The sequence below is a fragment of the Piliocolobus tephrosceles genome, chromosome 1, assembly GCF_002776525.5.
Source record: "Piliocolobus tephrosceles isolate RC106 chromosome 1, ASM277652v3, whole genome shotgun sequence".
In the NCBI taxonomy this organism is placed as follows: domain Eukaryota; kingdom Metazoa; phylum Chordata; class Mammalia; order Primates; family Cercopithecidae; genus Piliocolobus; species Piliocolobus tephrosceles.
In genome coordinates this window covers 191,148,475-191,161,170 of record NC_045434.1, presented here as the reverse complement: position 1 = coordinate 191,161,170, position 12,696 = coordinate 191,148,475, and the positions used below count along the sequence as shown (strand labels likewise).

General features: G+C 56.3%; 1 protein-coding gene across 2 annotated transcripts; it reads left to right on the top strand.

Annotated features, from left to right (window-relative positions):
* Positions 1 to 2,113: 2,113 nt before the first annotated feature.
* On the top strand, positions 2,114 to 12,463 carry TINAGL1 (tubulointerstitial nephritis antigen like 1). Of its 2 annotated transcripts, XM_023219375.3 has the most exons (12): positions 2,144 to 2,218; positions 2,754 to 3,078; positions 4,126 to 4,189; positions 7,973 to 8,065; positions 8,284 to 8,398; positions 9,489 to 9,612; positions 9,697 to 9,847; positions 9,962 to 10,151; positions 10,251 to 10,296; positions 10,520 to 10,643; positions 11,481 to 11,526; positions 11,610 to 12,463. In XM_023219375.3, the coding sequence occupies exons 2-12, from the start codon at positions 2,769 to 2,771 to the stop codon at positions 11,748 to 11,750; spliced, it is 1,404 nt and encodes a 467-aa protein (XP_023075143.1). In that variant the 5' UTR covers positions 2,144 to 2,218; positions 2,754 to 2,768; the 3' UTR covers positions 11,751 to 12,463. The 2 variants fall into 2 exon arrangements, with proteins under 2 accessions (XP_023075144.1, XP_023075143.1); XM_023219376.2 differs by lacking the exon at positions 7,973 to 8,065 and having other exon boundaries at positions 2,114 to 2,218.
* Positions 12,464 to 12,696: the final 233 nt, after the last annotated feature.

Genomic DNA, 12,696 nt, shown 5'->3' with positions numbered 1-12,696 from the left:
AATGGACAAAGAGACAACATCCAGACAGATACACACACAGATGCACAGGTACGTAGCAGACGGACAGGTAAAATGGATAGACAAGCAGACGGGCAATCAGACAAGGACAGGCAGATAGCCAAAACATCCAGACTCACAGATACACAGGCGCATAGCAGATAGACAGGTAAACATACTTCGGGAGGCCAAGGCAGGCGGATCGCTTGAGCTCAGGAGTTGGAGACCAGCCTGGGCAACATGGTGAAACCCCATCTCTACTACAAATACAAAAAAAATTTAGGCAGGCATGGCAGCGTGCACCTGTAGTCACAGCTACTCAGGAAGCTGACGGGGGAGGATTGCTTGAGCCCAGGAGGTCAAGGCGCAATGAGTTGAGATCGTACCAGCCTGGGTGACAACGTGAGACCTTGTCTAAAAAAAAAAAAAAAAAAAACAAAACTCAGACGATCAGATGTAGACTGACAGACTCAAGCAGAAGCAGAAACACCCCACAAACACCACAACTCAGATAGACACATGCATACATGCACATAGAGATAGCACAGCCAGACTCACAAGGGTAGCCTACGGGGTGTGATTTTGGGCAAAAGATAGGCCAGATGTCTCTGAACTAGCCTCCAGCCCCAGAACCACGAAAACGTAGGTACCACAAATGTAGGAACCCTGGGCATGAGTTCTTTTGAAAGAAAGCAGCCTTCATCTTTTACCCTGAGGATATGACATTTACCAATACTGAGGGGCCCGTCTTGCAGTAAGACGAATGGAGGTTAGATAAGAAAAGGGACTTCCCAACCAGGAGCACGTTGAGACCTGTGGTGGGTGACTAAGGGTGACGAGGGGTAAAGGAGCGGGCTGGTGGCAAGCAGGGAGCCTGTGTTCTGGCTGCATGACCTCAGGCAGGTGAGTTCTTCTGAGCCTCAGTCTCCCACCGAGGCTTTGGACTCCCAGGTCCCTGCAGGGAGCAGATGGGCAGCTCCTGGGTGTGCTAGTGCCAGTGATGGGGCCCCGGACATTATCCCTCCCCCACTCCCACCAGGGCAGGACCCCCTTGGTGACTCACCACCCAGTGGTCCATGGCAGGGGTAACCCAGTCACAGGTGCCAGTGATCCTCGGCTCTCTCCCTTCCCCCAGGGGCTGGCCAGCTGAGGATGCCCCTTGGTTTGGGGGAGGTTTGCAGGGAGGTCAGTTGCAGGGCAAAGGGAGTCCCTGATGCCTCCCCAGGGGCCAGCAAGTGAGGCTCAGGCCTGGGCCTGGGAGGGTTTGTCCAGGTGCTGGTAGAGACCTCTGGCCTGGGCCTAACCTGTTGAAGAGAGGGTGTTGCTCAATAGGGAAGTAAAAGGTGACGGCAGACCTGGCGGGACAGAAGCCCCATTGTTTGGGTCCCAGGCCAGCCTGGGCAAAGAAAGGTTTATGCCTGGGGCAGGAAGGAGGGCCTCTGCAGGGGGTGCCAGCAGGTAGGGCCCTCGCCTTTGGGCCCTTGGAGGGGGACAGGTGCCAAGCAGGATGCCCTTGGTTTTGCTAGAGAGGGTAGTGCTCGGTGAGGGGCCCAAGAAGGCAAGGGAGGGCAGACTCAACAAGGGGTCAAAGGGTGCAGAGGCCTCCCCCACACCCTGCCACCTCCCAGGGATGAGCCACCAGGGCACCGAAGGATCATACTCCTGGAATTCCAATCACTCCTAGGAGCTGGGGCGGCTAGGGAGGCGGCACCCAAGCCTAGGGGCATAGAGGGGTGTGCATGGCTGTTTGCATAACTAAGGGGTCAGGGGAGGCTTAGAGAATTCTGCCTCACATGCTCTCCCCATCATTTCCCAAACTTGTGTGCATAACCCAGAGCTCGGCTGCCCGTATGTCCCCTTCTCCACCAGAGCCCCTCAGCTCCACAGGCATGTCCACTGGGAAGTCCTTCCCAGTGTGAGACCACAATCCTTCCTGCTTGCGGTTCCCCTAAGGGAACAGCTTCCACCACCAGAGACCCAGCCAGGACAATCGCGTGCTTGTCGTTTCTCCACTCTGCAAGCCCTTGAGTTGTGGGATAGTTACTCCAGGTACAAGCCAGGCGCTCCTCCCTTCCACCCGCGCTGGGGCGGTGCAGAGGGCGGGCGGTACAAAAAGCGCCCCGCCCCGCGCTCCTCTCTTGACTTTGAGCGTCCGGCGGTCGCAGAGCCAGGAGGCGGAGGCGCGCGGGGCAGCCTGGGCCCCAGCCCACTCCCTTACCAGGTAGGGACGCTCCCCTGATCGGAGGGTGGAAGGTGTAGAATGAGAAGAAACAGGAAGAGGGGGCAGGTAGAGGAACCAAGACAGATGGCAGACAGAGGGGCAGTGGAGGGGGACGGAGGGACACAGGAACAGAAGAGGGGGGACCCAAAAGACGGGGGAGACAGGAAAGCACAAAGTCAATGACCCAGGTCAGGGATGGAGGCTGCTGGAGGGCAGAGGGCCCCAGACAGGAGAGAAGAACTTGGGTCCACAGGACGAGTGCTGGGTGGGAGCACCAAGAATGCCACCACCCTCATTTCCTTATCCTTGAAGGTCTCTGCCTCGGTCAGGGAGGGGCTCCGTTTCTGCCCAGTGTCCATCCCCCTATAGCCAGGACCCACACACTGGGGCTCCTCTGCCTGTGTCCTTCCTGTGGACTCAGGAATCGGGATCTCCCTCCCTGCTGGGCCCTCTTGAACTCACAGCTCCAGGAAGCTGGGAGACCCATCCCTGGTGTGCCAGGAAGTCTCTGCTGCCCGCCATCTCTGCCCCCCAGGGCCCAGGAGCCACCATGTGGCGATGTCCACTGGGGCTACTGCTGTTGCTGTCGCTGGCTGGCCACGTGGCTTTGGGTGCCAAGCAGGGTCGTGTGCGCCGGGAGCTAGCACCGGGTCTGCACCTGCGGGGCATCCGGGACGCGGGAGGCCGGTACTGCCAGGAGCAGGACCTGTGCTGCCGCGGCCGTGCCGACGACTGTGCCCTGCCCTACCTGGGCGCCATCTGTTACTGTGACCTCTTCTGCAACCGCACGGTCTCCGACTGCTGCCCTGACTTCTGGGACTTCTGCCTCGGCGTGCCACCCCCTTTTCCCCCGATCCAAGGTGGGCACTAAGATGGCCAGGAGGGCGGGTCACTTTGTCCACCCTAGATTCAGCAAGGCTCAGGAGCAAAGCTGATGGATGCACTGACATTTCCAGGGGAGGCTCTGTAGAATCTGGGGCTCTTCCCTGCCCCTCTGGGAACTTTACTCTCTCCAGCAAGACTGGAAGAAGCTCCTTGGTTAAAATTCTAATTTGGCCCAGGGAAAGGGCAGCCTTCCACATTTTCTCCCAATCCTGTCTCTATTCCAGACACGGAAGGTGCTGGCCGCACCTGCTGACTCACTCTTGGGCTGATAAGGCACACATGGGTTGGTGAGGGTCATCTTAGCCATTTTTCTGCCCTTGCTGAGGATTCTACGATCTTGTGTCCCGAGATGGCTGCTCATATCTGGGAGATGGGTCACATCTGTTCCTGCTTTCAGCCTCATCATCATCCTTTTCCATGCACTTGCCCCGTCCAATAGGAGAATCACTTGCGTTCCCTCCCACAGTTCCATGGGGCTTGGGCCGGCAGACTGCACACCTGAGCTGTCATCTCAGAGTGCTGTGTTATCTTAGTGCAGTCGCTTACCTTCTCTGGACTTTGGCTTCCCCATGCTCCTCCCACTCCACATCTCCAAGCCCTAACTTATTTAAACGGAAAAGGATCCCAGGAATGTTGTGGCTGGCATCCAAGTAAAGTAAGAGGAATCTAGGTTGGAATCATTGAAGAACTTCCCAAACAGCAGTTCGTGTGTGACCCTGCAGGAGATGTCTTCAGTTATAGTTTAATTTCAGTGAGAACTGGGGGGTGTGTGTATGTGTGTGTGTGTGATGTCTTCAGTTGTAATTTGGCTTTAATTTCAGTGAGAGCTGGTGTGTGTGTGTGTATGTGTTATCTTCATAGTTTGGCTTTAATTTCAGTGAGAGCTGGTGTGTGTGTGTGTGAGAGAGAAAGAGAGAGATGTGAGCTTGGAAAGGTTCAAGGTGCCTGACCTCTGAGGACCTGGCCAATCAGCCCATCCTCTCTAGCTCCGGTTCCACTTCTCTTCTCTTTCCTTCCAACAGGATGTATGCATGGTGGTCGTATCTATCCAGTCTTGGGAACCTACTGGGACAACTGTAACCGTTGGTGAGTGTTTGGAGCCTAGAGAGGTCTTGCTTTGTGAGCCTGTGGCTGACAGACTTGGTTCAAATCCTATCCCTGTCCCCCTTTTGCAAGGGAGAAGTCTTTTCCCTTCTCTGAACCTCAGTTTCCTCATCTGCAACAGAGGAATTTTAACACTGACCAAATCATCTTATCTCACATCATTCCAACAACATTCCTCAAGCATGGCCAGCCATGGGTGCCTGGCCCAGGAGTCACCCTTGAACTGAAAGTCCTTCCCCACCCGTCCTGGTTTGGGCTGGGCCACTCCTCCCAGCTATTCCTGCTGTCACCACAGAGTCACAGGGAGAAGGGGGCGCCAGGAAGGAAAGCTCTGACTGCAGCATCCGCTGCCCTGAGCGGATGAGTGTCAGGGATGGCTGAGCGGGCGGCCAGCCAGCCTCTAGCAGGGCCTTCCCTGAAATGTGGCCCCTCTTTCCTTCCCCACCCCTCCCCACCATTCCCAACAGGAGGAGGAAGGGATCATGGGTACCCCCCTATTCAGTCTGAGATGGGCAGTGGAGAAGGGCAGGGTAGGAAACCCTGAACACCTTAATAGAAATAATGGGGAGCCTGTGACTTGGAGGAGGAGGCCCTGCACCCACTCCACCCCACTCCCTCTTTGCCCGGGACTATGAGGCCCCAGAGAGAAGGAAACTTTTTGGAATGCATTGCGCATAAGCTATTTCCATTGCCTTACTAGGGTGAGGGGTGCCCGGGTCACAGCGAGGGAGGGACGTTTCAGCACATGTCTGGGTGTGCAGCGTGACTGTGTGTGCACTGTGTGTGTGTGTTCAAAAGGATAAAACATGCCTGCCCGTCTGCAGGTTTTGATAGGATGGTTCTGGACATTGAGGGGTTAATGCTGTATCTCACTGCTGTCCCTGACCCCTTAGGCCCCCTTTGGAATGCTGGGACCTGCTACCACTGGCCCTGCCTGGACCTGTGTGGGCAGCCCTGGGGGCAAAGGAGGAGATGGCAGGAAAGGACGGAACACCCTGCTGCCCTTGAAGGCTCTGGGGGCGAGGGTTGGGGAGCGTCCAGGGTGTCGGAGGCCTCAGAGGATGCTTCCAGAGTCTAGTCGGGTGCTGCTGCCTAGGTGTGCAGAGGAGGAACAGCCTGGTGTGCAGAGGGGAAAGGAAGAATGAGGAGAGCCTCCCCAGCCCCGCAGACTCCTCTGGCCCTCCCCAGAAATGCCCCCGCCGCTCCTGGGGCTGGAAAGCCCAGCCATACTGGGTCTTGGCTCCCCTTGAGGCTCCTTAAAAGGCAACATTGGAGGTGGGAGCCTCGGGCAGCTTGGAAGGAAGCAGTTCAGCTTCTTGTAATAACAGAGTTATGAGCTTGTAAAAGCATTATAGAATTCATAGAATGCAGCCCTTCAGTCGGCACCTATTATTAAAGACCTACTGCGTGACAGGCACTATGCTGAGCTCAGGAGAAGGAGCGGGAATGCAACAGACACAGTCCTTGACCCACTTCTAGTTAAGGTGAGGGGCGTGGAAAGACAGCAAATGAATATATCGTGACAAGCTGCCCTGTGTTGTAGGGAAAAGAGAGGATAACGGGGGTCCCAGTTTAGAGTAGGGAGTGGGTGGGAAAGCCACTCTGAGGAAGGGACATTTACGCTGAGACCAGGGAGAAGGATAGAAGAGGCCTGGCCTAGGCGGAAGGAGCAGCTCGTGGGAAGGCCGGGAGGTGACTGAGCTCATTTTAGCGGGAGCTGGGGTAGGGGAGAGACACCCCAAGGAGCTACAGGTCACGTTCCATGGGTCACATCAGCTGTGCTGAGGATTCTGCATTTTGTTCGGAGTCACAGGAAGCCACGTAGAGAGTACACAGTCTGATTTATGCTCTTCAAAGATCTGTCTGGCTTTGGGGTGTGTAGGGAGGGGATGGCCGGGAATCCTAAAGAGGCAGCAGACTTGGTGAATAAGGCAGTGCCGTGGTCCAGGTGAGAGGTGATGAGGGACGGGAGTAGGGTGGCCACAGTAGGGGGGCGAGAGGTAGGTGGATTCCTCATGTGCCATCTCCATGCCCTGCTGATAGGGGACATGTGGGCGGACACCACAGACCACACGGAGCTCTGATGTGAACAATTGGGTGCCATTTTCAGACTTGAAGATATTAGAGAAGAGCGGGCCTGTGGGAGGCAGACGGGCTATTTTGAGTTCGAGATGCATTTTGTACATCCAGAGATGTCAGAAGGTCAGTGGGATATGAGTCTGAAGCTCCAGAGAAGTGGGGTCTGGGGTTCCTGTAGCGAGAACGGTGATAGTAGATATTAATTCTGAGCACTTCACGATGGGCCAGGCCCAGTGCTAAATGCTTTACAAGCCTGTCATTGAATCCCTGGAAAGTGGTACCACTGTATTATCCTTATTTTATGGGCAAAGGCATTGAGAGAGACAGAGCTTGAATGATTCTCCTAGGATGATACAGCTAGTGGGCTAGGACTGGAACCCGGAATTTGAATTCCAGAACCCATGCTCTTAGTCACTTCAGCATATGGCCTCAGTCATTGACTCAGTTAACAAATATTCATTGGGTGCTTACTATGTGCTAGGTTTTGTTTTCCCAGGCACTGAAAATACCAAATAATACCTGCCCTTAAGGAATTTACAGCCTGTGAGGAAACAGGTACAAGCAATATAAACAGGCCAGGCCTGTGGCTCACACCTGTAATCTCAGCACTTTGGAAGGCCAAGGCGGGTGGATCACTTGAGGCCAGGAATTTGAGACCAACCTGGGCAACATAGCAAAACCCCATCTCTACAAAAATTGCAAAAATTAGCTGGGTGTGGTGGTACGCACCAGTAGTCTCAGCTATTTAGGAGGCTGAGGTGGGAGGGCCGCTTGAGCCTGGGAGGCAGAGATTGCAGTGAGCTGAGATCACACCACTGCATTCCAGCCTGGGCAACAGAGCAAGACCCTGTCTCCAAAAAAAAAAAAAAAAAAAAAATGGTGGAGGGGAGGGTGGGGAGGAGGCAGATCGCTGTGAACCATTAGGGGACAGCCTAGTTGGAGCCTTGGAACCAGAACTAGGAGGAGGAGGGGGTCAGGGGACAGGAGGACAGATCATGCAGGGCCTTGTTATCACCAAACTTTGGCTCTTATTCTGTGCTGTGAAGCCAGTGGAGGGTTTTGGGCAGAAGAACGACATGACATGACTTAGGTTTAGCAGGGTCACTCTGGCAGCTGTGTTAAAAATACCCTGGCAAGGGGCAGATGCAGGGAGCACCCACAGTGAGGAGGCCACAGCAGGAATCCAGGTGAGAGGTGATCGGACTTGTGGGGCGGGTGCAGGAGAGAATGAGAGTGGTTCGGATTCTGGACGTGTTTTTAATGTAGACCCACAGGATACGCAGATGAACCGGATCAGCGTGTGAGAGGAAGTCAGCGGAGACTGCCAGGTTTGGGGCCCAAACTCCAGGAAGGATGGAGTTGCCATTTTCTGAGAACTGTAGGGGGAATAGGTGTGGCAGATCAGGAATTTGGTTCAGGGTATGTTTCGGTTAAGGGTAGTGATGTTGAGTAGCCACGAGATCCTTGACTCTGGACTTCAGGCAGAGATCTGGGCCACAGATACAAACTTGAGAATCATGAACTAGACGTTGACATTTAAAGCCACCAGGCTGGATGGGATCACCTAGAGATTCTCCCATAGTCACTGCTACAGACTCCCTGGCCCATGTTAACCTCCGAGGCCATATTACTTCAGAGAGTCCCCAGTCCCCCACTTACCCTTTCCTTCTCTCCTTTTCTCACCAGCACCTGCCAGGAGAACAGGCAGTGGCAGTGTGACCAAGAACCATGCCTGGTGGATCCAGACATGATCAAAGCCATCAACCAGGGCAACTATGGGTAAGAGGCCCTCGAAGCACCGTCAGTGGGCACGCATGCACACACATGCATGTATACACACATGCTTTGCTGCGGGGCACATCCAGCAGGCCACTCCTACACCCAGAGTTGATTGTGTGTGCACTTAGCCACTGTGCATCTCTCCCACCTACGTGCTCCTGCCCCAGGACCCCGAGCCTTGGCAGATCTGTGACTTCCTTCCATCCCCTCTCCTTTAGCTGGCAGGCTGGGAACCACAGCGCCTTCTGGGGCATGACCCTGGATGAGGGCATTCGCTACCGCCTGGGAACCATCCGCCCATCTTCGTTGGTCATGAACATGCACGAAATTTATGTAAGTTCATCCTTTCCCACAATCCTGCCATCTCCCCATGGATCAGAACCTCAGGGATGCTGGTCCTGTGCCCTGCTCCTCCAAGGGCCTGGACTATCCCCTACCACAAGGCTGTGTGTCCCTGGACAAGTTACTCCCCTTCTCTGGGCCTCTGTTTCCCGCTTCCAGAGGATGTGCTGCACTGGAAGAACTGATGCTCAGATTGAGTTTTGTGGTCCTGGCATCAGCTCCCCCCTGATCTCTCCAGCCTGGGAAAAATGCTGTTGGTCTCAGTACAGCTGGGTCAGGGCCCAAGGGGACAGGGGGTCACCTTGGTATTTTGGGAAGGGAAGGACAGACACTCCTCCAGCTCTGGCCAGAGGGCAGCAGTTCTCGGAAATAAATGCCGATTTAGCCAAACCCCAAGGGAGGAGAGGGCTTCTCCCTTCCCACCAGTGGGACCCTCTGGGAGAGGAATGGGAACCAGGTCCAAAGTGAAAGGGTGACGAAGGGGAGCTTCAGCAGACCTGGACTGAGACACGTGCTGGAGCATTTGTCCATCTGTGACAGGCAGTGGGGAGGCAGGGGCTGGCAGGAGTGGCCCTCCCTGCTGAGACTTCGTCCTGGGGTGACCAGACCCTGGCCCTGCCCTTATTCCCCTGGGCCTCTGGCTATTTTCTGCCTCCTGCTGTTTGTGTTGGCAGCCTGCCTGCTCACGGGACCCGACTGCCTCTTCCCTCCCCTGCCCTTTGGGGCCTGAAGCTAAGGCCTGAAGAAAGCTGAGGCCGATCAGAAGGTGCAGAGGAAAGAGGCAGGGGTTGAGAATGGAAAGCTGAGGGGCCTGGCCTGGCCACTTCCCTGTGCCTGGCCTCAGCTGCCTCATCTGGGAAGCAGGACTAGTCACCTCCACCTGATACCTGGGAGGCACTAAATGGTGCTTGGTTCTTCAACACAAGTCAAAGTTGGAGGCAGCTGGAATCCTGCAGCAGCAGGAGGGCTCAAGATTAAACTGCAGAAGGCCCTGGACTTGGTGGCCCTCCAGTGCCAATGGGCACCTGAGGGGCAGGCCAGGGCAGAGCAGGAGGCAGACAGGGCAACCTTTATCTTGCAGACAGTGCTGAACCCAGGGGAGGTGCTTCCCACGGCCTTTGAGGCCTCTGAGAAGTGGCCCAACCTGATTCATGAGCCTCTTGACCAGGGCAACTGTGCAGGCTCCTGGGCCTTCTCCACAGCAGGTAAGCCAAGGGCAAGGGCTGGCGCCTGGGAGAGGAGGGCCAAATCCTGAGACTCCTGACAGCCCCTCTGCCTCACCCTACCAGCTGTGGCATCCGATCGTGTCTCAATCCATTCTCTGGGACACATGACGCCTGTCCTGTCACCCCAGAACCTGCTGTCTTGTGACACCCACCAGCAGCAGGGCTGCCGCGGTGGGCGTCTCGATGGTGCCTGGTGGTTCCTGCGTCGCCGAGGGTATGCAGCAACAGGGGATGTGGGCAGAGAAGAGGGCGAGGGGCTCCGTGGGCGTGGCCTAGGCCATGATGCACCGAATCTTTCTGCCTTTGCTCCCTCTTGCTGCCTCTGCAGGGTGGTGTCTGACCACTGCTACCCCTTCTCGGGCCGCGAGCAAGACGAGGCTGGCCCCGCGCCGCCCTGTATGATGCACAGCCGAGCCATGGGTCGAGGCAAGCGCCAGGCCACTGCCCGCTGCCCCAACAGCCATGTTAATAACAATGACATCTACCAGGTCACTCCTGTCTACCGTCTCGGCTCCAATGTAAGTCAGCACTTGGGTGAGGGCACCAAGGCAGGAGGGTTGTGAAACGCTGTAGTCTCACCCCTGACAGATGCTGTCTGTCCATCCCCTGCCCTCCAGGACAAGGAGATCATGAAGGAGCTGATGGAGAATGGCCCTGTCCAAGGTAAACACCCCTCATCCAGCACCCTGGTTCCAGAAGCTTGTGCCTGCTTGAGACTGGGCACAGTGGCACAGAAGGGACCTCCCCTCCCACAGGCAGCACCTGGAGGGAGCACTTAGAGCTTTGGTACGGAGGGACCCTGGTGCCTGGGCACACCTCAATAGACTCAGGCACCAGTACCTGTGCCAATGAGCTGAGCGGACCCAACCTTGGCATCTGCCCACAGCCCTCATGGAGGTGCATGAAGACTTCTTCCTGTACAAGGGAGGCATCTACAGCCACACGCCAGTGAGCCTTGGGAGGCCAGAGAGATACCGCCGGCATGGGACCCACTCAGTCAAGATCACAGGGTGAGGGGCGTGTGGGCAGAGAGGGTTGGGGACAGCAAGGTTTGTGCTAGGGGCTCTGGAGCCTGCCTTGGGTTCTTACAACCTCTCTAAAGAGCCAGGACTACTCTCATCATTTTAATAGGGAGAAAACTGAGACTCAGAAAGACAAAGGACTTGCCCTGGGTCGAACTGGAGGTTGGGAGCCTCTGAAGGCTTTTTGGGAACTGTTCCTTCCTGACATTGGGATAAAATAACCCCAGTGAAATATGAAGAGAGCCTCAAGAGTTTCTCAACCTCTCCCCACCTCAACACCTGTCCCAGCTCTGCCTGACCCACCGAGTGACCTGTGAGGTCGCTCCCCTGGCCTCAGTTTCCCTATCCAATTTAGAGAATATAGATGTTAGTGTCACTGACTTCAATGAACTCAGTGAAATGTGCTTTACGGTGGGAGTTGGGAGTCTCTAAGATACTCACATATTCTCAGAGTGTCTTCCTTCTGGTCCTTGGCACCTGCACCTCCCTGGATCCCCAAGTGAGGGAGGGCAGGTGGATATGTGGTCCCACAGAACTGGCACCCAGGAGGTGGGTCTCTGGAGGACCCAGGTTCCCTCCTCTTCCGCTCACCTCGCCTCCACTTGTACCCTTGGTGCCCCACCCCCTCCCATGCTGGGCCTGGGTGCAAACCTACAGATGTGAGAGTGAGGGGGATGCAGAGAGGTACAGAGACCTGCCTGAGCCCTAAGGGTGTACCCAACCCTCCAAAGGCAACTGGGGGCTGGATGGGGCAGGTTTCCGGGATTGGCGCTCCTGAGAGCAGGTAGACCCAGCGCCCTTCCCCTTCCCCTGCTCTGCCCACAGATGGGGAGAGGAGACGTTGCCAGATGGAAGGACGCTCAAATACTGGGTGAGGCTGCTGACCCTTTCCCCGCCCCCTCTTCCCCTCGCCCCACTCCCGTTCCCCTTCTCACCACCTCTCCTTATTCCCAGACTGCAGCCAACTCCTGGGGCCCAGCCTGGGGCGAGAGAGGCCACTTCCGCATCGTGCGTGGCGTCAATGAGTGCGACATCGAGAGCTTCGTGCTGGGCGTCTGGGGCCGCGTGGGCATGGAGGACATGGGTCATCACTGAGGCTGTGGGCACCACGCGGGGTCTGGCCTGGGATCCAGGCTGAGGGCCGGCGGAAGAGGCCCCTATGGGGCGGTGACCCCAGCCTCCCCCAACAGAGCCGGGGCGCAGGCCGGCGCCAGGGCGCTAATCCCGGCGCGGGTTCCGCTGACGCAGCGCCCCGCCTGGGAGCCGCGGGCAAGCCAGGCTGGCGGAGCCCCCAGACCTCCCAGTGGGGACGGGGAAGGGCCTGGCCTGGGAAGATCACAGCCGCAGATCCCAGGCCCCTGGCGCCCCCACTCAAGACTACCAAAGCCAGGACACCTCAAGTCTCCAAGTCTCCAGCCCCACTACCTACCCCACCCCACTCCTGTATTCTTTTGTTTTTTAGACAGGGTCTTGCTCCCTTGCCCAGGCTGGAGTGCAGTGGCCCATCAGGGCTTACTGTAACCCCCCACTCCTGGGCTCAAGTGACCCTCCCACCTCAGCTTCCTGCGTAGCTGGGACTACAGGTGCACCACCACACCTGGCTAATTTTTGTATTTTTCATAAAGAGAGGGATCTCACTATGTTGTCCAGGCTGGTCTTGAAGTCCTGGGCTCAAACGATCCACCTGCCTCTGCCTCCCAAATTGCTGGGATTGCAGGCATGAGCCACCGCACCCAGCCCTGTATTCTTATTCTTCAGATATTTATTTTTCTTTTCACTGTTTTGAAATAAAACCAAAGTATTGATAACTACAGTGTCATGGAACCTCTGGGAGTGGAAAGTCAAGCCAAAGTTGGGGTGGCAGTGGTTAGACAGCAGAAAGGACTGCCTGAGGCGTTGCTCGTTGACAGGGGTGGGGGGACTGGAAATCCTAACTGCCATTCAGCCCTAATTGTCAATGCCCTGGGCACTGACCCACTTAGGGGAGGGGCATGGATGGCATGGCCTTTGGCCCTAGAGAGAAACCTGAACCGTGGGAACC

Coding starts and splice junctions, on each gene's coding strand:
- TINAGL1 (XM_023219375.3), top strand. CDS start 2,769: ATGTGGCGATGTCCACTGGGGCTACTGCTGTTGCTGTCGCTGGCTGGC. Junction 4,190..7,972: donor TGGGACAACTGTAACCGTTG/GTGAGTGTTTGG, acceptor TTTTCTCACCAG/CACCTGCCAGGAGAACAGGC. Junction 8,066..8,283: donor ATCAACCAGGGCAACTATGG/GTAAGAGGCCCT, acceptor CCTCTCCTTTAG/CTGGCAGGCTGGGAACCACA.